The sequence below is a fragment of the Phyllostomus discolor genome, chromosome 3 (assembly GCF_004126475.2).
Source record: "Phyllostomus discolor isolate MPI-MPIP mPhyDis1 chromosome 3, mPhyDis1.pri.v3, whole genome shotgun sequence".
Classification (NCBI taxonomy): Eukaryota; Metazoa; Chordata; class Mammalia; order Chiroptera; family Phyllostomidae; genus Phyllostomus; species Phyllostomus discolor.
Window position 1 is genome coordinate 50,981,959 of NC_040905.2, and position 27,303 is coordinate 51,009,261.

General features: G+C 40.6%; 1 protein-coding gene across 1 annotated transcript; it reads right to left on the reverse strand.

The window, feature by feature from the left end:
• Nucleotides 1-433: 433 nt before the first annotated feature.
• On the reverse strand, nt 434-27,303 carry LOC118499364. Its single transcript, XM_036020068.1, has 4 exons — nt 27,226-27,303; nt 14,516-14,692; nt 5,376-5,696; nt 434-665 (listed from the first exon to the last, which is right to left on the reverse strand). The coding sequence occupies exons 1-4, from the start codon at nt 27,301-27,303 to the stop codon at nt 534-536; spliced, it is 708 nt and encodes a 235-aa protein (XP_035875961.1). The 3' UTR covers nt 434-533.

Consider the following 27,303-nt stretch of genomic DNA (forward strand, 5'->3'; position numbering starts at 1 on the left):
ATGAAATGCAAAAATATCCCGTTTTTATGAAGGATGTCTGGGAGTCACTGGCTTGAAAAATTTCTAAAAAGTATTCTCAACATCCCAACCTATAGGAGAATAACTTGTGGATAACGAACTACACATGCTTTCCTTTTTTGTTCTCTTTATCTCGGAGAGTGTGAAGACTTGGCATTGAACATGGCAGTGACTTAGGGACAACTTCAAAGGTCAATGAAAAATATAATTGGCAGTGTTGCTGAGGCAAGCATCAGAATCCCAAACATTATCTCCTGAGAACAAATCACTTGATTAGTGAGTGGGCCCAGCCATCCACCTGGTGTTCACATCTTAAGCAAGATTTTATGGTTCTCTCTAATTGTCACATCTGCAATAAATCCTGCAAAAGGATAATAACTTTGTTTCTTTATGAAAAATGGCCCTGAAAAAAAAATAAGTCAACTGTTAGTATAGTGCTGGAAAGTAATGGCATTTATTAATTTGCATGATTATATTTAGACAATTGCATGATTATATTTATATTTAGATTATAATTAGATGCAATACTGTTGAAGGCCTCTTGATATACATGCAAATTTGAATATTTTCTGTGCATGTGGGCATTCCTCTGTAGGCTGGCATGTGCCTTCTTTGAACAGAGATGATAAGATACCTTCTGGTTTCACCTGTTGGTTAGAAAGAAAAGAAAATATTTACTACTATGATTTTGGGGGGACAAGCACCTTTGAAAATGAAATGTACCGTGTAACTGCTGGGGTCTGAGGTTGCTATTTGGCAACCAATCCCTCTTGGGTCAGTGAAGTGGTTGCCTTCCTTTAAAGTTTGCTTTTAAAAAATCTTGTGTAGTTGACTTTGTTGTTCACCAGTCTGCAGGCTGAGAATGGACTAATTTTTTTTCAGTTGAGGGTTCCATATAGTAATTACAATAATCCCAGAATTTTTCAAACCACAGAATGAAGGTGGTTCCCTGGCCTGATATCCTCAGACTGTAGAAAGGTGCAGAGCTGTTTCCCTCTTTCACGTGCACTCCTCAGACCCCCTACCTGGGAACGTTATTAGGCATGTCAGGTTCTCTCTCACTGGGGCACGACTAGTGGAATCACTTACCATTCTGCACATGCCCCTTACTGGTAGTCAGTGAAACTCAGACGAGAATACCTTCTCCAGGATTTGAATGTGATGACAACATGGCAAGCCATCAAGCATTTCTAGAGATCTTAGATGTTTGGCCTATTGCCATTTGAGAGATGTCCTCTAATTTTCATTTGGCCTTCATGAGCATGTGGCAAAAAATTATTTTCATAAGTGGTTCTAGCTGTAATTTTTAATGGTTGTCTTGGAAAGGTGGTTGCATCGTATAGCTGGACTTGTAGATTCCGAAGACTCTCAGCTGCCTCAGAAGAATGCAAAGAAACTTAATTTCCAGATCTGGAAAAGATCCATTTTTTGAATCACTTGTTTAGCCTGGTTGCCTTGAGTCACATAAAGTGAGTTACTCTTTATGAAGCATGAACAATGCCAGAAACACATCATTAAAATGTTAATTTAATTTGGCCTGTTGAGGTAAGAATCCAGACAGTTTGGTTCACCTAAAAGTGACTGAGATTGATGATGCTGTTTTTGATCTGGAATAATTCTGGTCACATCACTGCGCGTTCCAAGGTGAGGAGAGGGAGTGCAGTGATGAAGACTTCCCACCTTTGCCATGGATTCAGGACCAAAGCATAAAATGTGCTTTTCTCAGAGTTATTGTTTTGTATTTTTGGCAAATAAAATTCACTTTTAAGAGGAAAATAAATGTTAAAGTCTACTTGACCAATACATTTAATTATGTGACCATGGGTTTTTCATTCGTTCTTCCCTTCCCTGACAGCTTCTCTGAACTGATATGGGAAGATCTTTCTCCAGTGCTATGACCTTATTTTGCAAATCACCAGCAGGTCCATAGCAGAAGTTAAAACTTTGCAGGCCTAGATATCACAAGAGTACTTTTTTTTTTCTATTTGCCAAGATAAAAACCCAATTTACGGCTTGGGACCATACTGTAAAATGTAAATAACATTTTAATGAGCACTGAAGAGGAAGAGTGTTCTGGGCCAGTCGCCTACCCCTGAACGGCTGAGTTTAAGTGTACCTTGGGTCATAATGAAACTAGTTTGGTGGTCTTAGCCTCCCCACTGGACATTTTCCCACACTAGAAAACCAGCACAGGAGTTCGTGCAATTCCCTACAAAGGATAATTGCAGTTCTGCTCAAAACCAGAACTGGAGTATGGATGGGATAACTGGAGGGAAAGCTAGAGGAGAAACAATGGGGAGACTTTTAATCCTAACTTAAACTCCCTCGACCCTAGACTTAGGGGAGGAAAAAAGGGGAAAATAATTGCATGTGTACTTTTATAAAATTTCTGTTCATCTTCTATAATCTCAAATTCAACCTAAAGACATCTCCTCGCTCCCATTGCCTTCACTGTCCATGTTCTTGACTAGAAGAGAATACATTTTCCAAAAACATGGAGTAAAAGCATTGTGTTAACCTCTCTATATTAATAACCGCAGCTCCTGGGGCTACAGGACTGAATGACTCCGTCTCAACTGGATTCCATATAAACTGTTCATGTCTTCCTTACCTCTCCCTGATTCTAATTTCATCTTCTCTAACTAGCTGCATCTCACCTGTCTCTTAATTCAGGCAAAGTCCCTGTTCCTATTGGGAGCCCCCTGTAATGACAGGCACATACATTTGTCTATACGAAATAGTCAATGCCTAATCATATACATCTAATAACCGAATTTCCTATTACTATTCTATTTGATTGATTGAAAATATAAGTGAACATTTAAAAGGAAGAGAAAAAAAATCCAAACATAAGATGCTACATTTCTGACCTCACTATACTTAAACAAAGAGGATTCTTTAGTCCTTCTCTTCAGAAAAAGACACTGGCTCTAAATCTTTTAATAATTCTACTAGATTTAAATCTGACTTTAATCCTGCATGATAAATTAGGATTCCATACCTTTTCACCCTTGCCTTTTGGAGTAATTTGTCTAACCCAACACCTGGAGAAATAGCTTAGATCCTAAGTGGTCCAAAGGCATTCTGTTTGGCATGGTAGCATCAAGCCTAAGAGGAACAAATGGTGCTAACTTCTACCCCACCAGGGGACGCCTTCATCTGTGGTTGCATTTACAGACCTACTCACAGAAGGGAAGACATCTGATCTCTCTGATGGCATGTAGAGTTCCCTGGACAGCCACTGTAGGTCTCCTCTTACAGCATTACCAGTGCCCCCTCCACATCTCTCAATAAAAAATAGAGGAAGAAAGCATTGTCGCTGAGAAGATCCCAGGTAGCCAGCCAGAAGGAGAAATCCTGAGGTTTGTCCCAGCACAGTACTTCCCTGTAGCAGGATAATGTGCCTTTCCTGGAGCTGGGCCGACTTTGCCCTAAGGTTACATTTCCACACAAAGAAGCCTTTAAGGGTGCAGTTGCAGGCCTTCACACTGGAGGTTTATGTCTGTCAATCTTAGGGGAAAAAGAGGCTGTAATAAAACTGCAGGAGCCAGCAGTGGGGAATTACAACTCCAGAATCGGTGGAGGTCTGCCCCACAGCCCTGCTAGATGCTGAGCATTGGCCTCTCCAAGGACTGAGAACAACAAAGCAGAAGGAATTTCAGTCAATTTGCTGCTGGATTGCATTAGCAGAACTCAGAGATGGGGGCACTTGGTGAGGGTGGTGCATGTTCCTAGCCGCTGCTGTGGTGTCAACAAGCTGGGAGATCCAAAGTATGAAGAATGAGAGAAGTTCACCCAAGTCAGAGAAGTCAAGGAGGCCTGTAGAGACACCCAAGTTGGAGGCTGTATGTGCAGCAGCCACTGCAATTCCAAGTGTAAGTCAGTTGATTTACAGTTAGTAAGAACAAATACTAATTAAGGCTTCAGCAAGTGACCACGATAGGCATAAAAACAGGAAATACATCAAAAGATAGGCCAAAACACTTTGCAGAGACAGAAGGAAAAACAAAGGTGGTGGTATCTGAAAGCAAGGCAAAGAGAGGCATGGGTAGCCACTGGTGTGGGTGGTGGGGGCAAGAGGGCACCGCTGCCACCTGTCTGGCAGCTCTGCAGCCCTGATTTTGGCAGTGTGGGCCTGATGCTTGCACGGAAGGCTTGTTGGACCCAGTTTGAGAGCTTCCTAAAATATCCTTGGGCCTGATGCAATATCACATTGTGATGGCACTGCATTGCAATGTGGTGACAAGATAACCTGATGGTGTGGATGAAGGGCCTTTTATATCTTTATATGATTGTGTATGAGAGAGGCCAAGTGAGTGGAGCACTCCCCCCCAAAAATGGGTTCTTTGGAAGAGTGGTTAAACCCTCTGATATGGAAGGAATAGCGTGCCCACCTGCCCACTCCCACTACAGAGAATGGACACCTGGGGAGGTCTCAGTCAGGGGACAGAGACTGAGAGGGTGACCCCAAGGGGCCCTTGGGCAGTCCACAGGGAACTCTAAAAAGCAGAAGTGAGGAAGGGCTATGCTCAAACCAGCCTTCACACTGGAGTATGCAGCAGGATGAACAGGCTAGCTTTCCCCAGAGTAGGTCCTCTGGGCAAACAAGAGGGAGTTGGTTTGGAGAAGGGAAGAGGAGGCAAGCCAGATCTGGAGAAGCCACCAAGAGCCACCAAGAGCTTGCAGCAGCACCTTCCAGGTTGGGCCTAATTCTCCAAATTAAAAAAAAAAACAGCAACACAATTTTCCTAGTTCTAGGCAAACCCCTGTTCTATACAATGATTTGAATTTTGAAATGTGAATTAAACCTTGCAAAGGAATGCAACTCTTTTCTCCCTCCCTTGTGCCATTCCACCATCCTTAGAGGGTGAGAAGTGGGTCAGAGGAAGGAAGGTTTAAAATTGTTGTCCCTTTACCAAAAGGTGGAAAGTGTCAACCACTGTCTCCCACCATCCCTTCCCCCAAAGCTCGAAGTGTTGAAAACTAAAAGCTGCAGCATCTTTTCAGCAAGTAATCAGCACAAGTTGAAAGGCACATGCTGTTGCATTTCTGATCAGATTGTATGATAAACTGGAAAATGCACCCCCCCTTTTTTTTCCGGCTAAATGCATGCCTGTTTAAAGAAGCCACCAGGCAGTGCCTCTCACTTTGTCTTGGCAGGGCACAACCATCAGACGAAGTGGGAGGAAGAAACATTAACTTCAACAGCTGTTTCTTGACCCCGGCTGTCAGTCTTCCCAAGAATAAATTTTGGAGAGTCCTATTTGAAACAAAGAGGGAGTTTGGGGGGGAGAGAAAAGTTGGTTGGTTCCAGGGCAGCCACCCAAAGAAGCAGGGAACAAGATGTTTGCAGTTACCACGCAGCCTGCAAGCCTCAGCCGAGTGCAGGGATGGAGCAAAGTAACTTGAAAGCTCTCCTCTCGGCGCCCTGTGCCTGCAGCTTCCCCCCCTAACGCGCGCCCAGATCCAGCGCCGGTGGTAAGAGCCGTAGCTCGACTACAGTAATTCCCCAGCTCGGGCGGCTTGAAACTGCTCGGGCTGAATAGCATTTGCTGTTCCGTCCTGCGGCTGCCTCCCGCCGCCGCTGCCGCGCTCCCTGCAAAGCAGCTCTCATTATCCCGGAAGTTGTGCTGACACAGTCTCGCTGCCACCAGAAGTTTGTCAACATCAAACTTCTCCTGTGTGGGGTACGTTCACCTTCCACGAGTATTTAATCGCGCCAACAAGCAAACAAACAAACCCAAATAAACCTGCCGTGATGTCATGGTCTTTTTTCCCCCGCTTTCCTTGAAGGCTGGGGCTGTTAGGAATTTGCTGGTGGGCGCCGAGAGTGCCTGTGGGTTTCTGGGGGGAGATAAGGAACAGCCCCCCGGGGTAGGGAGTGCAGAAAGGGCTGAGGAGGGGCACACGGGTGGTTGGGGCTGGACGCAGGGTAGCGAGGGAGGGGGCTAGGGCTGGGGAGCCGTGAATTGCTCCTGCCGCCTGTTAGCTGCGGACCTTGGGAGGATGCACACAGACAGGGTCGAAGGTTGTTGCTTTTCGTCCCCCGACCCTGCAATAAAGGTTACTTGGAAGCCATGGCTAGGCAAAGCCAGAGGGGGCTGCGTGGGGTGGAAGTGGCTTTCTACACTCCTGTAGGACATTCCTGAAGACACTTAAGGGGATCTTTTGGAATAAAGGGCATAAGAGTCATAAAATGTATTTTGAGGCTTCAACTGCAACCTAAAAGAAGTCCTTGAGATTTGAAAGCAAGGATGTATCACCTTTTCTGTCTTTAATAAGTCTGTTTTGATACCTTGATTACACCATTGGGTCTAAACTTAACCGACTCCTTAACGTTAAGCCAGATTCCCAGGTTTAGTTCAAGTCGCCTGCTGCTCAGTTTGGGTGTTTGTGGTTTCCAGTTGTTCCGCGCTGAGATGCTCCAGGCACCCTGCCCCCCAGTGTTGGGGCACTCTTATTAACCCTTTCTATTCCCTACTTTCATCTGAACACATTCAATCTGCTCAGACTGCTGGGGAGGCCAAGGCCTCCCTGACTTGCAGAGTTGTGACTTGTAGGCATTCATGAAGTAGTGCCACTTGGGGGCCACAGGTTTTCATAGAGGAGCTAAACACTGACGTTAACTTAGGTTCTAGTTTAGAAGGCCTCATACTACAGTCAGACCCAGGAAGTCAGAGACTGTTGCTGTAACCCCCATGTACTGTTAAGTCAGATATGGATGGCTCAGGGTTCAGCACCCCTAGAGCGGGCAACCTAAGCCTGCTCCCTTGAGTTGGAAGTCTTCCACTTGTGGGTACAGCAAAATTCTTGTATACTCTTCAACAGTAAGAGCAAGTAAGTATTCCACTATAGTTGTGGGGGTGGGGAGGCAGTTGGTTTCACTTAGGGAGCCAGGCACTGGATTTACTCCTTGATGGTCAGCTGTTAGTAACAATGTTCTTAGAAAAATTATGTCTACAGTCATATAAATTTGATAACAAGAAGCAAGTTGCTTTCCCCTAATTTTCAAAGTGCCCGAAACAGAAAACTGTGCTAGTCCCCAGGGGTCAGACTACCTTAAACACAAAACAAAAAAAAACCCCAAAAAACAAAATCTAAAGAAAATGCAACTGAAGTGCTTCTCAGGGACTGGAAGGTACTTTTGACAAGCACAAGTAAAACAGATTCAAATATAGTTATAGACAGGCAGTTTTTAAAACACGCGCACAGAAATGTGTTTTCTTGAAAGTTTAGCTATTCGCTATAGGGAATTTTCCTGTTGGCCATGCTTCAAAAATTGCCCTGAATTATTCAGCCTTCTTTAGGTGGTATTTTAATTTTTACTTATTTATTTTCTTATAACCCACAAAGTACTGCTGACCATTGTTGTACCTCAGAATCAAGAAGGACATGTGGAGGATTCCATTTCCAACTCCACGTGTATGAATTATTTGCCCAGGTTGTTAATCTGTCCGCATGTAAAAAGCCTGCTGTACAAAGGCTGAAGGACTTCAGCAGAGCATGGTATTATATGGTTTCTATGGCTGGGCTTGTTTACAAATAAAACTATAAAACTACTTTGCATTTCTCTCCACAATTTCCTGGTTACACAAGGGTAATTTTCAGAGTTTTCAGTTTCTAGTCCTGAATGGGAGTGGTAAACATGAGGAAACAATTTCTTTTTACAGTGATGTGAGCTCTATGCTCATCTGGATTTAGTTACTTCATAAGGTAAATATCACTAAATGTGCACTGGGATCTTTGGGGATCTAAGGTGCTGGATGGGTAAAAACAGTCTACTGTGAAATCTTAAAGAATGTCAAACAACCAAATTCATTTGCAGAGCTAATTGGGATGACCATGGTATTCTTTAAAGTGGAAATTCAGAAATTTTACAAAAGTATTTTCAATTTACTTTTGGTTACATTTAAGTTATTTTAGTCACTATGATTTTTAGAATTTTACCTCAGGAATTCAATTAAAACAACCCTTCTGAAAAATATTAGACCCTCCTATGAATAATATCCTCTAATGAAAATATAGGTTTTGAATTCCATGCTAATTACTTTTTTTAAATGAAACTCTTACAATTATTTTTATTTAAAGGTAAAAATATCTGTATAGATGATGACCAAAGCTAACCAAACTGCTTTAAAAATTAATGAATATTAATGAAGTTCATGAATGGCACAGTACTGCCCCTGCCTGCCTCAGGAAAACATATGTATTGACTTCATTCTCCTAAAATAACAACCCTGGTTACTAATGGTTAAAATAATTTTATTGCTGAAAAGATGGTATATAATGCAATTTTTGCAATTCATAAGACAAGACCCTGTTTTACTAGAATTAGATCTTTTTCCAGAAACTAAGCATATTTTCTTTTAACATATCTAAATGCTATTTCTCTTTATTAATTTGCTATGTCAAGACATTTTATCATTTTTCTAAGTGCCCCTCCCTGTCACTTTAGTAGCTCACATGAATGACTTGGGACTTTCAGGCCTTCGTTTATATTTGGAATATAGATAATAGCATCATTAGTCAGCGCTTCCATTCATCTAAATTTGTCTAAGTGGATTGGAAGCTGCCCACGAAAATTTCCAATGAAAGTGACAAATGGATGTCAGTTAAGTGGCCCCGCCCATTTCAACCTTATTTTGTATGATGTGTAAATGTTTGTGCATATTTCTTCTAGGAGGATGGGTTATTTTTGATATGGACATCTGCCTGCTAAGGCAAGTTTCCCAGGCAGATCACTGGTTGGCATTAGACTAAATTTGTAAAATTTAATGCCAAATGAATGACAAAAGAAAAGAAATGGTATATAAAACTAAGTAATGGCAGAATCCATTTCCTTAAGACAAATCATTTTTGATGCTCTTAATTTGAAGATTCTACAGTTTTACTTCAAATGAATTTGTAATGAGAAAGGTAAAATCACTTCAAGTGTGCCAGAATATTTGGGTCAAAATGAAAGCAGTTCTGAGAGAGAGAAAGGGAGAGAGAGAAAGATGTTCCTGCTTCCCACAGGACTGGCTGGGATTTTCTGTGCGTGCATGCACGCCCTCAGACACACTACACTACACTATAGTCTGGCGTCTTACTTGTTTTTTTCATTTTAATAAGCAATCCAATCTCTAGTGCTATTTGGTAGGTGAATGTGTTTATTAGAACTTGATGCCATTTTTAATCTGAGATGACTTTGACTGCACTTGGACTCTACTGCTGTTTTATAACCTGTAACATGTTTTTACATGTTTCAGAGTGCTGCTGCTGCTGTGAAAAAACTCTGTGTTGATATTATGAGTTTATGTGTTTAGCCAAAAACTGCAGTATGCCAAGATTAGACAGTAAATATTCTAAAATCCTAAATGGATTAGTAAACCCTTGATAATTGTAGTTTTACAGAAAATAATTATTTTTAACATTTTCATAGAAGTGTAGTTATTTTTTTTCTCAAGTTGTTATGGAATTTCTTTGTCTGTAAGAATACTAAAGAAAGGTTTATCATTTGACATTATTTGACTTGCAGATGCTTTGGAGTAAAGCTAATCTTTACACCCAGGACTACAGATTACAATTTCATTTACCGTTATCCGTGGCAATATGCTTAATTTTACTCCTGTGATCCAAAGAATTCTGAGTGACTTTTTAAAAGTGGAATGTGGAAAGTAGCTCCAGCTAATTGTGAACGTGGGAATTTGATAAATAATGCTCTCAATGACCATTCACTCCATGACTCATTTATACAGGGTCCAGCAGAAGTAAGGCCTCCTTGAGTGTGGTTGGTCTAGTAATAATATGGGTGTAACAATTTATAGTTGTAATTTAAACATGTCACCTAAAATGTCATATGGTGTGCTTGAGTGTGATACTGTGGTGTTACAGAAATACATGCTGATGATTTCGTAATAAATCAGGGCCTTATTTGTGCTGGACCCTATGCAATGATTACACATGAAAGGGAAGCTGTCGACCGAACTGTGGGTCAGAAGTTTAGAATGTTTTGTTATTGTGACTATAGTCAGGCATTATGGCAATTACATTTAGCGTTCAGTGGGTTTTTTGGTCCACTAGTGCTTTTCTTTCCAAATTTCCTACATGTGAAGGTACCAATGAGATTTTTGTAACTGCCTGTTCTGCAAACTAAACTTGCTTTCCAAAAAACCAGGCTGGGCCCCTCTTTCTGTTTACATATGCAAACAAAGAATCCTAAATTAGAAAAAAAACTGGGTCTCTTACTAATGGTTTTGGAAACAAAGCATTATATTTTTATATGTAGATTTATATCAAAGAGATAACTATCTTTTTTTTTAGGGGGAAGGAGCAGCCTTGGTTTTGTTAATAGGTAATACTAACCCAGCTTGGAACTACTATTAAGAATTAGATATGGAAAGGTTCAAACTATTCTGACTTCAATTTTTAGATATATAACATATGTGATGGCCACCCACCTAGCGGGTAAATAGTATGTTTACATTCCTACAATTTTCTGAGCCCATTCGACTTTGGAGATTTAAGTATGGCCTCAATCCCTTTGCTCAGGAACCGGTGTGGGAATTCTAATGCAGCAGGAGCTTCCAGCATTGACTTCAGTCCTGTCAGTCTTTTAAGTCAGTGGGTGGTGGGTGGTAAGTTCTCCCTCCCACACATTGGGCTTTTCCTCTCCCTTTAGGCCATTCTCCTGTACTGTGCCCCCCACGCCCACACTCACCCCTGAGGCCCATCAAGAGCACCCAGAAGGCAGCTGTTGAATGGCTGTATAATATCCTGGGGGTTACAGTGTGACAGGTTCAGCCTCACATACAAACTCTTTGAGACTATAATTAAGCTAGGCTCGCCTCCCCCCCACCCTCATTTCTGAAAGGCTATATTTAGCCAAAGGATCTTAAGGATGGAGAAGTTCTAGAAGAGTCCTGTAAGCTAAGGATGCATTCAGGTTCTGGTTCCTGAAGAATCCACAGCCCAGGACCCAAAGGCCTTTTAAATGTTTTATAATCAGTTGAGGGCTTTGCAGGAATCCTTAAATGCCTTTACAAGTCCCTGCACCCTCCCTTCTCATTCAGCCAGTGTGTGCAACCACACAGGGCCCACTCCCCTAACAAGGGCATGAAGAAGCTTTTGAGTAGGCTTAGAAAAATGACAAGGATGGATGTTTCTCATCCCACTGTTCCAAGGAGAAGATTGGAGGGCAGGCCGTTGAAGGAGCAGACACCCAGTGCAGACACTTGACAACTCCTGGGCAGAGGTCCAAGCACTGGGCCACACACTGGGCACAGCTCCAGAGACCGGGCCCATGCCTGGGGCACTCAGTGGTTGAAGCTGGCACAAAAAGGACACTCCTGCCGGCAGGAAACTGAGTTGAACAGATTGGGAAAGAGCAAAAACAAGCTGCCCAGGACTCTATCTTCCCAGCCAAGAGTTTCCAGTTGTCATTGACAACCCAGGGAAGAGCAGATTCTGGTTTTCCTCCTGGCTGGGGTGCTGGTGGGGGTGGGACAGAGTGCAGGGAGTGCGCAGTGCACCAGGACCTAGCGCAGGGAGATACAGAGGACAGGGCTGGCATGTACCCAGCTAGGAAGAAACCCTTCATCAACAGGATTCCCAGGTCAGTTTTCTCTGGGCTCTGGGGTGCCCTCTGAGAGTGAGTTCTCATGCTTTATAATTTCTGTAAAATATTAGAATGTCCTCCTTGCCTCTGGATTTACCTCAAGAAATTTCTTTGAGAAAGGTGAAGAACAGAATGTTCTTAGCCTCTTACTTCATTTCTCCTATTTAGTGCTGACCCCGTTTATAAGAAAAAGACAAATCAAAGACTGTGATTCATCCCTGACTGTTGCTGTAGTATACTCATATTTTTGGCATGCTAAACCACTGCAGTTATTTCTTAGGGGCTATAAGTTGGCCCCTAAGAAATAACTTCCCTACTCCTAGAAAAAGGCAAAATAGTATTTGAGTTTTCTGGACCTGGTAATAGTATTAGAGAATTCTGGACCTGGGGGAAGCCAGGCATTGAGTTGGAGCCAAGTGAACAAGCAACAGAATTAACCTTTGGATCTGTAGAAATCCAAATGGGCTTCAGGTTAATAGTAGGGATTTCAGCTGGTGGCTCACATAATTAATAGAAGTAAAAAACAAAAGCAGAAAAATGTCTCCCCCACTCTTTAAGTAAGACATGACAGTAAAGCTCAGTAGTCAGTCACCTTAGACCCCCTGGACCAGCCTTAGGTGGGGAGGAGAGGAATGCGCTCAGGAATCTGAAGCTTCAACAAGTTTCACAAGTGATTTTTATACACGCTGAATTTGAGAGCTGTAGCCGCACAGCCTGAGAATAATTTCATCCTTCCATTCAAAGCCATTTCTCTGTTGTTTTTGGAAGCATTGTAATCATTTTGTGGCACATTTTTCTTCCTAGTTGCCTTCACTCAGAAACTTTACATTGGTTAATATTTGGCAGCAAAGGATTACCGAGAGGTTTTAATCTGGGCATCAGTAATCCTAACAGCAAAAAGTTATGTTGCTTACTTTTCTAAGGGCTGACATACGGGTATCCCCATTTACAGTTGGGAAAACTTGGGCACAGAGAGGTCAGCCCACTTCCTGAAGGACAATTAGCCTCCTCTGCTCCCACAAAACACAGTTACACCTCCACTATAGCACCTCCCACAAGATATTTTGCTGAAATGATTTGTCTTTCGAGCACTTCCAGGCCAAGGACCATGATTTACACATATTTGTGTACGTCAGGAATCAGCACAATGGATGGCACATTTAAAGTGTTATATAAATGCTTGTTAAGTGAATGAAGTTTTTAAGTAGCACAGGATTTTTTTTTAATTAAAAGGAATTTGATTGTATGCAGTCATCTGACTGGTTTTCCTCGGGCTGACCTAGTGGTCCTGGGTCACTTATTGTGATAGAAGAAATGAACGCAAAGAAATGAACCTGCCGTCATGCACAAATGTTCTTTCTGTCCTCATCTGTAGTGGTGGAAGTCATGCTTAAGAACCTGACCTTGGACAGACTAAAGAGAACAAATGACCAGCAGCAGGAATGATGACTGCAGTTGCATTACTAGAGGTAGAAACCTAGAGCTTAGCACCCTAACAGCTGAGGTCAAAGTGAGAGATGGCCTTGGAACCTTTAAAGACCAGTAATGTCTGTCATTCATTTTCAGCTGTCCCCTATTCTGAACTATGCCATATTTCCCTCTTCCTTACCACTGGACTTTCTATAAAAAATTCTACTCTTCACAGTAGTCTTGGGCTAGTGGTGAATTGGGAATTAGGGAAAGAATAAAGTAAAGCCTTTTTCTTCATTTCTCTTTGGCTTAGACTAGCAATTTATCAAGAAAAATGGTGCCCTATAATTCTATGTAGTGACCAGTGGTAAAATGAGTGGAAATTCTGGGCCCTGAACACTCTGACCATCCTTTCTTTCCAGCATTATCAAGCACAACACACTCTCTGTATCTCTGTGCTTCAGCCACACAGGTTCTTATTCTTGATGAGCTCCTTCTTACAGAGACTTTGCAGATGCTGTTCCCTTTGGCTAGGGAGCTCTTCCATTCCTTTTTTGTCAAATTAATTCTTTTCATTTCTAGCTCAATTATCATTTATTCAGAGAAACCTTCTCTCTTCTTGATAGCCTCTTAATAGTAGCATGCATCTTAATTATAATTTTATATTTATTTGTAAGATTTCCTTTAAGGTATGTTTCTCCTCTGGCTGTAAACTCTGTGAAGGTAAATACCTTGTCTGTTTGGACACCATTAATATCCCCGGTTCCTAGAATAATGCCAGACACAACGTGGGTCTCAATAAATACTTGTTCAGTGAAGTCAGGCAGAGAAGCAGGTTTCAATGTGGACCCGAATCAGAAGCGGATATGAGAAAAAATTCCACCTCCCTGAGATGTTAGAGTAGGTGATACCTGAAATGGAGAGCAACAGATAACCCGGGTACCACATCCATTCACCGAGTCCCTCCTGTGTGTCAGAGTCTGTGCTGTGTCTTAGGAGTACATGATGAATGAGACACTGAGCGTCGCACTCACGGTTTCTTTAGAGCTTCTCTTAGCTCTGTGTAAGTGAATGATAGTGATAGTACTGTAAAAGTGATAGTTAATGTGTATAATAGATTTAGCATCTACTATATACCAGATATAGTATAATGTAGGCACCTTACATTCATTCAGTTCATTTGATTTTCACACAATGAAGTAAGCATTTTATCACATCTAGTTTGTAGCTGAAGAAGTAGAAGCCCCAGAAAAGTTCAATTTTTTGCTCATGATTACTCATCTAAAGCTGGGACTCAACCAGAGACTCTGGTCTACATGAGTTTTAAAGATGTATTTTTAGATATTAGTGATACGAATAAAAAAAATCAGGCAGAAGCAAATCCAAATTCTACCTAAAATATCAAACTCAATTTCTACTCTCTGGCTGAAACCTCTGTCCTTCCAATTTCTACTCTCTGGCTGAAACCTCTGTCCTTCTCTTACTCCTTACCCCACAATTAACCCTTAGAACCTCAACTTCTTCATCTCCCTTATCCATTGGCCTCCTTCCAACCCTTCTTCCACCCTTGCTTTTCATGAAGTCTTGATCATAGCCTTCTGCTTTCATTGCATTCTTCAGTGAAATCTCAATGCCATGATCAACCAACCTCCTCTGCTCCCGCACAATCTGAATTTATGAAACTCTCACTGAGTTGTTATGAGGATTAAATTAGTCAATACAAGCACTTTCTAAGAACAATGCCTAGCACAGACATAGTATTATTGCTTTTGTTTACCCCCTGAGTAGCCAAGCACTGTTGGATGAAATCTTGTCTGTGATGACTCAGTCAACCCCATGTGGATTCTTTATGTTTCTGCCTGTCACACTTGTTACTTGGGAAAGAAAGTTATGCTCCCATTTTATTTTTTTTATATTTTAAAATTATATTGTGTTGATTAATGATGTGTTATTACAGTTGTCCTGATTTTCCCCCCTTTGCCCCCCTCCAACAAGCACTCCCCACTCCCTCTGGTCAACCTCACACCATTGTCCATGTCCCTGAGTTATGCATATATGTTCTTTGGCCACTTCATTTCCTATGCTGTATTTTATATCCCCATGGGGAGGATATAAAATACTGTAACTACTTATTTGTACTTCTTTACCAATCCCCCACTCTTTACCAATTCCCCCACTACCCCCCATCTGGCAACCATCAAAAAGTTCCCTGTATCCATGATTCTGTCTCTGTTCTTGTGCTTAGGTTGTTTTTTAGATTCAAATTTTTAAGTATACTTTATTGATTATGCTATTACAGTTGTCCCATTTCCCTCCTCTCCTTTATCCCCCTCTGCGCTACACCCCCCTCCCCGAAGCATTTCCCCAACCCCTTAGTTCATTCTGTGGGTCATACATATAAGTTCTTTGGCTTTTCCATTTCCTATACTATTCTTAACCTCCTCCTGTCTATTTTGTACCTACAAATTATGCTTCTTATTCCCTGTAGCTTTTCCCCTATTCTCTCCCTTCCCCCTCCCTGCTGATAACCCTCCATGTGATCTCCATTTCTGTGGTTCTGTTCCTTTTCTAGTTGCTTGGTTAATTTCTTTTTGTTTTCATTTTTTAGGTTCAGTTGTTGATAGTTGTGAGTTTGTTATCATTTTACTGTTCATAGTTTCAATCTTCTTTTTTCTTAGATAAGTCCCTTTAATATTTCATATAATAAGGGCTTGGTGATGATGAACCCCTTTAATTTGACCTTATCTGGGAAGCACTTTATCTGCACTTCCATTCTAAATGGTAGCTTTGCTGGATAGAGTAATCTAGGTTGTAGGTTCTTGCCTTTCATGACTTTGAATACTTCATTCCACCCCTTTCTTGCCTGTAAGGTTTCTTTTGAGAAGTCAACTGATAACCTTATAGGAACCCCTTTGTAGGTAACTGTCTTCTTTTCTCTTGCTGCTTTTAAGAGTCTCTTTCTATCTTTAATCTTGGTTAATGCAATTATGATGTGTCTTGGTGTGTTCCTCCTTGGGTCCAACTTCTTTGAGACTCTCTGAACTTCCTAGTCTTCCCGGAAGTCTATTTCCTTCACCAGATTGGGCAAGTTTTCCTTCATTATTTTTCAACTAAGTTTTTAATTTCTTCCTCTTCCCCTTCTCCTTCTGGCACCCCTATGATTCAGATGTTGGAATGTTTAAAGTTGTCCGGGAGGTTCCTAAGCCTCTCATTTTTTAAATGTGTTTTGTCATTCTGTTCTGGTTCAATGTTTATTTCTTCCTTCTGCTCCAAATTGTTGATTTGTGTCCTCATTTCCTTCCCCTCACTGTTGATTCCTTGTATATTTTCCTTTATTTCACTTTGCACAGCCTTCACTTCTTCCTCTATTTTGTGTCTGTACTCAATCATTTCTGTGAGCCTCCTGATTACCAGGTTTTGAACTCTGTATCTGATAAGTTGGCTCTCTTGTTGCTTACTTCTTTCTGTGGAGTTTTGATCTGTTCTTTCAAATAAGCCATATTTCTTTGTCTCAGTATATCTGTTACCTTGTAAGGGGTGGAACCCTAGGTATTCGCCAGGTTGGTGCAACCCACTTCTCTGGGTTGTGGAGCTATATGTGGGAGAGGGGTCAGAGAGGGGAAAATGCCATTTGCTTGGTTCTTGTTCCACTTTCAGTCATTTCCCCCACTATCCACAAGAAAATTATGCCCTTCCGGTGCTGATTCCTGGGTGGATGGGCTTATGTACATTCTAGGACCCCATGAGTCTCTCCAATGAACTCTCCTGTGAAGCTGGGAGTTTCTCCTGCCACCAAAATCCCCACAGGTTTTTATTGCCAGAAGTTTTGAGGCTTTAGTTTCCTACACTGGAAACCTGGGTTATGTGGTCTGTCTTGCTCCCTAGTTGTTCCCTCTGGCTTATCCACATGTGAATGTGGGACTGCCTGGTCCACCAGGGCTACCTGGCCTGCCCAGTCTGCCACCTTGGCAGGCATCCTCTTAGCCCAAGGGGCTAAGCTGCCCATCTCCGTTCCTCCTACCAGTCTGGATGAATGTTTCTTCTTTAATACCTTGGTGTCCAGCTTCCATACAGTTTGATATTTCTGGCAGTTCTGGTTGTAATTTGTTTTTAAATTTGTTATTGTCCTTCTTTTGGTTGTGTGAGGAAGCAAAATGTATCTACCTATGCATCTTGGCTGGAAGCCTCCAAAACTACTAGATTCAATTGTTGATAGATGTGTGTGTTTTTTATCTTTCATTGTTCCTGGTTTTGACCTTCTTTTTTCTTAATTAAGTGCTTTAACACTTCATATAATAATGGTTTGGTGATGATGAACTCCTTTTGTTTTTTCTTGTCTGGGAAGCTCTTTATCTGCCCTTCAATTCTAAATGTTATCTTTGCTGAGTAGAGCAGTCTTGGCTGTAGGTCTCTGTTGTTCATGACTTTGAATATTTCTTGCCAGTCCCTTCTAGCCTGCAAAGTTTCTTTTGAGAAATCAGCTGACAGTCTTACGGGAACTCCTCTGTCAGTAACTCTCTCCTTTTCTCTTGCTGCTTTTAAGATTCTCTCTTTATCTTTAACCTTTGGCATTTTAAGTATGATGTGTCTTGGAGTGGGCCTCTTTGCATCCATCTTATTTGGGACTCTCTGTGCTTCCTGGACTTACATGCCTATTTTCTTCATTAAATTACAGGAGTTGTCTTTCATTATTTTATTAAAAGATTTCCAATTTCATGCTCTTTCTCCTCTCCTTCTGGCACCCCTATGATGTGGGTGTTGGACCTCTTGAAGTTATCCTAGAGGCTGCTTACACTATCCTCAGTTTTTTGGATTCTTTTTTCTTGTTGTTGTTTTGATTGGTTGTTTCTCGCTTCCTTATGTTCCAAATCATTGATTTGATTCTTGGCTTCATCCACTCTATTGTTTCAGTAAATTGTTCTTTATTTCAGTTTGTATATTCCTTGTTTATGACTGGATCTTTTTATGCTGTTGAGTTCCTCACTAAGTTCCTTGAGCATCCTTATTTATAACTGATGTTTTGAACTCTTTATCTGATAGATTGCTTATCTATATTTTGTTTAGTTCTTTTTCTGGAATTTTGATCTGTTCTTTCATTTGGCTCATGTTTCTTTGTCCCCTCATTTTGGCAACTTCCCAGTGTTTGTTTCTGTGTATTAGGTAGAACTGCTTTGACTCCATGTCTTGGTAGTGTGGCCTAATGTGGTAGGTGTCCTGTAGGGTCCATTGGTATAGTGTCCTCTATCATCCAAGCTGTGTACTCAAGGTGTGGCTCTTTGTGTGGGCTGAGTATACCCTCGCCTTGTAGTTGAGCCTTTGTTTCTGTGGAATATCAATGGGAGGGATTTACTCAGGCCAGTCAACTCAAGTACTGACTGTGAACACTTACCACCAACCTCTTTACTCCGAGGAAGATCAGCTGTGCAGAGGCAGGAGACCATTAGGTGGTTCTCTAATGTGGTCTATAGCTGTCCACTGGGGTGTGCTGGCCTTGGGGTTTTCTGGGTGGTGCCAGCCAAGGTCAGCCCCTGCGTGTGTTTTACCTGGGGCCGCTCTGCTGGAGCTATTAAAGCAATCTCAGATGGCTACTACTTGTGCTGGCCTTGGAGATTCCCAGGTGAAGCCAAGATTTGTATCTAGGCTGGCTGCTGATTGTGCTGGGCCTAGGGCTTGCTGAGGCCAGCTGCTGCTTATTTTAGAGGCTTTAGGAAGTTGTATAGCCTGAGCCAAGTGCAGCCATTCTTATGGAAAAGCAGCTTGGGTGGGCCCAAAAGTTGGGAGGGGCAGAGTCTCTGGGGATCTCCAACACAGGTCAAATAGTGTTGGCCAGGTTGATGGAGTCTCAGACATGGCACCAGCTTGCCAGCTCTGTGGCTCTGTAAGGGAGGATTTAGAAAGAGGACAATGGCCTCTGCTCCCCTTGATGCCAGACATTTCAGTTTCTCCTGGTATGCCAGCGGTGCCTTTTAAGGTGATGCCTTAGTGCTGGAGCTCAGAGGGAGTAAGTCTAGGTAGGTAAGTCCATGTATTGATTCTTTAAGAAGAGCTGCTTGGGACTGCAGAATTTTCTTCCACTGACTCAATCCCCAGTGGTATTTGCAGGCAGAATTTGTAGGGACTTATCTTCCTGGCGCTGGAACTCTGGGCTGAGGGGCCTGCTGTGGGGCTGGGACTCCTCACACCCGAGATATTCCCCCTATATTTTTGTCCACTATACAGGGGGGTGGGACCAGCCCATTTCATGTCTGTGCTCCTCCTACCAGTCTGGATGGATATGCTTTCTTTAATTACATAGTTGTCAGACTTCCATTCAACTTGATTTCTGACAGTTCTGAGTGATGGTTGTTCTATATGTTAGTTGTAATTTTGATGTGGTTGTACAAAGAGGTGAGCTATGTCTGCCTATGCCACCATCTTGACCAGAAGTTCTCTCACATTATATTTTAAAAGGACTATTCCAAGTCTGTTTTTCACAAGTCTTTACTCACAATATCTTGGAAGTGGTTATCTCTTATTGCTTGCTCAGCATCCATTGTCCTTTTATTCAGGTAATAAAACCCCCCCATTCACATTTTTATGTCTGTGGTTTGGGTGGATAACCAGAGTGATTGGTTCAGGGATAGGCATTTGACCCAACGTGAGTCAATTAAAGTCTTTCTTGGGATTTTGGAAGCATGATTAGAAAAGAGACACTTTCTCCTCTTGAGATAATTTGTGCTAAGTAGTGTAAAAAGAAATGGGGATGGGGGCACATGGACAGAACCTGCCTGGAAATGAAATACAACAAATGGAGGACAACAGACACCAGAAGCAGGTAGATCTTGACGGCATCACTTTGGGTATCTATTCTAGCTGCACCTGATAACATATACTCCTTTTCAGTTTCATGAACTAATGCATTTTCTTCTTTGCTTAAGCTGTTTGAGATTGGTTTCCATCTTTTGCAATTGAAAATGTCCTAAGACACTTTGCCTCCTAATCATTGATAAATTGGAGGGCAATACAATTGCTTTCCTTGATGCCTGCTCTATATTATATCATTTATTCTTGGCCCAGAGAATGAATGCCACCCCCTTGTTCACCTCTCAGTCTCCCTCTGCCCCTTTGCCCTACTTCACCCTGGTGTCTTCCAGACATAATCCCGTATTTTATCTCTGTCCTCTCTCTTCAACTGTTCTTTTCCTACTGATTCTTTACTCTTAACCTATAATGTGCTAATTTTCCCCATTCTCCAACATACTTCATCTTTGCTTCCCCTTTCATCAAAACGACTCAGACAGAGTCTAAGTTTATATCATTCTCTCTACTTCTTTACCTTCCCTTTCCTTCTCTGCTTACTGCTTTCACATTCCACTACCTCTGAGTCAGTAGTGGTTTCATATTAGCAGATCCAACAACATCTTTAAACAGCGGCTAACTGGACCTCTCTTTCACATTTGACAACATCTGTTACTTTACTTCTCAAAGCTCTCTATCTAAGTTCCAAGATGAGAAACTAATCTCACCTAGTCTCTGTGAAACCTTCCTAGCCACTCCTCTATCTTCCTTGCAGGTTCCTCTTCTGTCCACTGCTTTTCTCATGCTACAGGCTCCTTTGGTGACCTAACTACTCCCTGGTTTTCATTTTTACCATATGCTGATGATATTCAAATCTATATATGTGCAATTCGGTGGGCTTTTTATTGCTGTTCTATTACCATTGTCCCAATTTCCCCCCATTGCTCTCCTCTGCCCTGCTCACCTGTTGCTCCCACTCAGTATTCTACCTGGAACTTCAAATGCTTGATGTATATTTACACTGTAATATTCCAAAGATATCTGAAGTTTAACTTAATAAAACAGAATTTATTTATCTTATTCCCAAATCTGCCTTCTCTGCTATATTCTCTATCTCACTTTATAGTACCGCAATTTGCCAGAGATGCAGCCCCAAATTCATGAGTACCATTTTTGTCTTCTGACCTTCATCTCCTCATACCTTCTTGGTCTTCCAAAATATTTAGTCTTTTCCCTTCTTGTAGCAGACAGGGATGGTCACCTGCCCAACACGTATTCTCCTTGCCTTCTTCCTTGCTAACAGAATCCCAGTTTTGCTCAGGTAGCCACATGATTCTGTAAAGATATGTGCTTGAGGGAGAGCTGGCATCATTCTCTGTCCCAGCTCCAAAGGATGAGTCTTGATTTGTCTATTCTAACCCAATCATGGTAATTCTTGTCAAAGAATGACTCAGAAATATTTAGTTATCTGCATAGAAATATTTGATTCATATATGAGGGAAACAGTCATTAGATTGTCGTCAATGGACAAAGACAAAACAAAGAATTATGGGGTGGAGGGAGAAATACCCACCCCCCACCCCACCAAACATTCAGAGAACAGTGTCTTGTTTTATATTTTGATAAACTGATTAGCCATTTGCAAACCCTTTTACTCTTTCACTAGCTTAGCAAGTATCACCAGTTTTTCTGGAAAATGTCCCCAGTCGACCCCCACACTCTGTTAAACACCAGGTGTATTAGGAATCCTTCCTTTGTTAAGGAAACACACATACGCGGCATTGCATGCTAGTTGCTGTATTACTCTTTCTCCAGTTAGAGGCAGGGAAATCTCTACAGTTTGGGGGGCAAAATATATGCTACATGCTAAATGTAGACCTACTTGGGTATGGTGAGGTTTTTAAAGAAGGGAAGAAAAGGCCATATTCATTGCTTCTGAGTAGTTGTGACAAAGGAAGATTGATGCTTTACAATTCTAGAGGTTTGATGATCTCATCTACAGCATTTCTTATATGCGTGGCTCCTAAAGCCGAACTCCCAGATAACACGGAGGGACTCCCCTGGGAAGCACACACAACCAGACACCGTTTGTTTATCACTTTATTCAACACTTACAAAGTGTTTTGTAATAGCCTTGTTAATAGATGCTTACCCAAGGTAAGTAACAATTTATTGAACAAAATATAAAGGGTCCCATTTTATTTATGTACTATCATATATATTTTTTATGGAGAAAAATAACTCCCAGAGCTTTCAATTTTCCCCTAACTTTTTATTTTGAAAAATTTCAAGTAAGATAAAAATATGCTTCAGCTAGAATCACCAGTTACTGATATTTCTCAATATAAGCGCTCTCTCCCTTCTTCCACTCTACCTTTCCCAACAGGAACACTCACACCACATTTTTTTTATGGCTGTGAAGTCTGACAATAAGTTACAGGCTTCATCACTTTACCCTTCATCCTTCAGGATTATCTCCTATGATAGGAGGACATTATTCTACCAGCTGCAACATCATTGTCATTATTGAAGGAGTGTAGCATTGATACAATAAAATTCCCTACTATATAGTCAGTATTCAAATTTCCCTAATAGTCCCCAATCTGATTTTGCTTTTTCTCACCTGGATCTTATCAAGAATATGCATTGCATTTAGTTGTTATGTCTCTTTAGTCTTTTTAAAATCTGAAACAGTTCCTCTACTTCTTTTTGAAACTTTCACGACATTAATATTTCTGAAAAATCCAGACCCATTATTTGGTAAAATGTCCCACAACATGTATGTGATTGTTGTGTATGGCTAGATTCAAGTTAGCCGTTTTTGGCAAGACTACTACAAAATACATGTTTTCTTCGCAGCGCAGAGCATGAGAAGGTTGTTCCATTATTGGTTGTTCCATTAAATGTTCACTATGATCATACTTTTCTCTCTTTTTTAAACACTTCTTAAGTGAATCATTTATTTTGGGAACCTCATAGAAATGAGAACAATATCTCCATTTATTGAATAGTTAGTAAAGTAAAATGGAGACTAGGTAATTATTTTTAAAAATACCTTAAAAATAAAATGGTCAGGTTTCAATGATCTGGATACTTTCATTGAAACATTTTTAGCATCTTAAGAAAAAGAATTACTGGCACTCCTGTCTCAAATCTGTAATTCTCTTTATTCATGCAGATCTAGCCAGATAACAGCATCTATTGTTTCCAATTTGCATATCAGCACAAAACATAAATGGCTTAAAAGCCACCCAGGAAAAAAAAGGAAAAAAAAAAAAGCCACCCAGGTAGTGGACAAAAGGGATTAACCCAGAATCCAGAGCTGTCAAACTTGTCTCCTACCTTAAGCAAATCACATGCTCTTTTTGGGCCTCAGTTTTCTCTTCTGTGCAATGGAGAAACAGGACTCTAGGATCTTCTGAATTGTATCATTTTAAAGTTCATTCATACCTGTAGTTAACTGTCATAGACGCTGTATCATTTTGACTCCTAATACTAAATGTTTATGCCTTGTGCAAGATCAAATTAACTTAATGTTTTTTTTTCCTAGTGGATATAACAGAATTTTGAAAATAAGAAGAAACTTATTTAATCAACCTGTTACTTGATGGGGGAATCCCATCCTCTTGGTGGCCGTGGAGTCTGTGCTTAAACCCTTTAGGTGATGAGACAGTAATTATGCAAAGCAAAGTGTTCCTATATAGATTCTCTCAAGTGCTGCCTCAGCCATTCAGATCCTTCTTGATGATCCATGAAGTCCCTAGACTCACTATCTAAGCCCCTTCGAGCTTCTATAACATACCATAGACTGATGACTTATAAACAACGGAAGTTTATCTCTCACAGTTCCAGAGGGTGGGGAGTCCAAGGTCAGATGCCAGCATGGTTGCAGCCCAGTGAGAGCTGTCTTCTTGGGTCAGAGCTGGTGCTTGCACTGTATCCTCACTTGGGGGAACAGAAGGGATCTCTCTCAGGTCTCTTTTATAAGGGCGTTAATCTCATTCAATACATAATACTTAAGGCTCCAACCTTATGGCCTAATCACTTTCCAAAGGCATTAGGATTTCAGCATCTGAATTTTGGGGACACACAAAAATTCAGCCTATAGCACTCATCTTCTCTTGACTTCAGGCATCTTTTCCTTAACTCCCCTTCCACAATGCCCTGCATGTCTATTCCTGGAACTCATAGCTTAGCTCTTGTCTGCCCCTGAGCTCTGGAGTTCTGGTCTTCTTCCCTTTGTCCATCTCTTCCCTCCTTCTCATTGCTCTTGAATCACGCTGGGATGTAAAAAAAATCCCTGGACACCTTCCTTTCTCCTTACCTAATCCGCCAGTTCCTTAAGACTGAATTTATCTTTTGTCCAGCCTGGCTGATCACTTCAGCATTGTCCTTATAGCTTCCTCAACACCCATAGAGTTTCTAATTATAGCAAGTATAATTTTATACTTATGTATGTGCCAAATACTGCACAATATAGATGCATAACATAGCACAATTGTGCAGGGAAACAAAAATTAATTTATAAAGAATGTTGTCAGATGAATATACACTTTTTAGAATAAAAATATGTATTTAACTATATTGTAACATGACCAAGCAATACCACGGACCAAACAATATACTATTCATGTAGAATAACGATGGTAACTTTTCCAGGTGAAAATGAGACACCTGCCAATTTACTAATATAAGGCTGAAAATAGGTATATAATCTTAAAGGCTTTAAAATATAGAGTACTGCAAGGAAACAAATACATCCTTTGATCTACAGTGATGTGCTATGGTTTAAACTGGAGATGGAATACAATGATCATAGATCAAGAAATATGACCCTGAGGGTTTAGTTTCTTTAACTGTATTTTTTAAAAGATTTTACTTATTTTTAGAGAGAGGGGAAGGCAAGGAGAAAGACAGGGAGAGAAACATCAATGTGTGGTTGCCTCTTATGCACCCCACTCTGGGGACCTGGCCTGCAACCCAGGCATGTGCCCTGACTGGGAATTGAACTGGTGACCCTTTGGTTCACAGGCCTACACAGAATCCACTGAGCCACACCAGCCAGGGCTAATTCTATTTTTTAAGAGTAAATAAGTACATCATATTCTGAAACAACATGCTGTTAATGTTAATGTAAATCATGGGTGCCTTTCTTCATATTTACTCCCAAATGATTTCTTCACAAGATCTTAATATGAATGGTTATGTATGTTTAGAACCCAGAATAAAACCTTGGCACCAGAAGGACTCTTAGCCATCTTTCATTCTATAAGTGAGGGAATTGAGGCCCTAAGGGGCAAAGTCACTTTTCCAAAGGCATACAGCTCTGGTGACTGAGCAAGATCTAGACCATGGTTTCAAGATCAAGCAACTTACTCAGTGATTTTGAAATTTTCTGGGAGCTTAGTGGTTCCTGGAGGTGTGTTAGGACTATCTTTGGGAAAAGAGTTGATTGTTCCTCACCTCCTTAAACTAGAACCACATTACTTTTGGGTTTATGTATTGTGGTTCTACTGAAAAATTTGAATTAGAGAAAAGGAGCTTAGTGATAAAATGTATATATTTTATAAAAAATTGGTAGCCATGCTATCTCCATCTAAATAGTGATTGAAACTTTTCCCTATAGCAACTACTCAATATTTGTATGAATTCAAATACTTATCATTTGCATTCATATATTTTTATTTAAATTGATTTTTAGGTAAATATATCACAAATGTTTAAAAATGCAGATGCAGATAAAATGATAAAATCCTCTCTTTGCTCTCTTCACAAATAGCAGCTTTCTCTTTGACTCAGCCACACACTACCTAGCTATTTCAAAAGAGAAAGAAAATAAAGCAGAGGGCATAAGATAAAAAGAATATTTTTTTAAAAGCAAGTTTAGTTTTCTAGAAACTTACCTAGTGAGAGCATAATGTACTATAGTGTATAAATGGCTACAAGCCTATCAGATTTAGCAGAAACATTTTGTAGCAGAAACATTTATTTCCACATGTCTGTCATTCCTCAAGAATTTCTTCCTTAAGAATATAGGAGCTCCAGTGGCGCAATCAGTTAGCGCGCGGTACTTATACGAATACAAATGTTGATTGATATCAGGTTAAAAAACAGCACACATTTTCCTAAGTTATCTTGTATGTTATCATGAATAGTAAGATTCCCCTTTCTAACCTGTGGCAGCTGTAGCTACCTCTGTCTTCTTGGGGTCAAGGAATGACATATAGTTTTGTCTCCATGGGCTTTCTGACTTTCTAGCTAACTGATATTTTTGAAGTTAATTCAGAGTATTTAGTGCCCCAAATTTTTCATTAATCTTTTAATCCTCCCTCAATCCTAAAAAAGATTTGATCACCAAAATAAATCTGAATAGACTGTTAAAAAATAAACCCCAAGCATGAACATGGTGTTTTTTTTAAATGAATGTGTCTTGCAGTGGTTGTTTTCCTCACTGAGACAAACTCAGTCTGCACAAAGATAATTCACAAACACTGTAGATTCCAGTAATGAGCTTCTTTCCTTTATTAGAACAATTAAGTTCCATGAAAATGGAAATATGTTTCAAAAATACCAAAAACATAAATTTCCCTTAAATTTTTTTTAACTTTCGTAGAAAATTAAGATGATCTGAGCTATAATTTCACTCTTTTGACACTTTAATAGATGTATAGCTTTCCTCATTCCAGCTGTTTTCCTTCACTACCTGTGGTGATGTGGTTGCGATATTTAAAACCAAAGGCATGCACTAAACTCAGGTAATAATATTTTAAACTAATCCAGCATGAGGAGAAAAGTGATTAGAAAGGAGACAGTTCCCAATGGAAGATGGATAAGCTATTTCTAGAAACTACTATTACTACAAAAAAAAAAAAAACCTTAATTGCTTTCCTCTCGGTTTTGGATATTTCTGCCAGTTCAAGGAAGGACAAAGTGGAAAGAAACTTCCCCTTGCTGCTACTTACTATGTTGTTTTCTTCCAACTGCAGAGAGCTTTGGGTCTCCAAAGCAATTTTTTGAGATAATAAACTAATGTGCTTAACAGAGAAAAGATGAAGTGTTTTTGTGCCTGTGAATGATTAGATCAGTACTTCATAGTTCATTTAATAAATATTATGGAGTGCCTACTATGTGGTAGGCACTGTGCTAGACAAAAACAATGAATATAGAATAATTGCCCTAGGTGGACTTACATACTAGTTATAATATGACTTATGTAATAATGGACAGTAAGAAAAATTACTGTGGAAGTTTCAGGAGAAGAAATGCCTTTAAATATAACCCTGGTGCCCTATTAAGGCTTTGCAAAATTTGTTTCAAGCCAGTTCTACCAAAACTTATATTAGGATAACAATCTATTATTGGTATGGCTGATATATTGTCTATTTTTAAGTTCTATAAAGTTCAATGTAATGTACTAATGATACCTCATGAGATCCAGGAACATTTGGGCCGATGGCTGAAAAAGCAGGAGCCTGAGAGTGGTCCGAGTAACTGTTCTCCAT

Coding starts and splice junctions, on each gene's coding strand:
- LOC118499364 (XM_036020068.1), bottom strand. CDS start 27,303: ATGGAGAACAGTTACTCGGACCACTCTCAGGCTCCTGCTTTTTCAGCC. Junction 14,693..27,225: donor ATGTTCCTGGATCTCATGAG/GTATCATTAGTA, acceptor TCATAAATTCAG/ATTGTGCGGGAGCAGAGGAG. Junction 666..5,375: donor TGAGGCTTGCAGGCTGCGTG/GTAACTGCAAAC, acceptor TCTAACCAACAG/GTGAAACCAGAAGGTATCTT.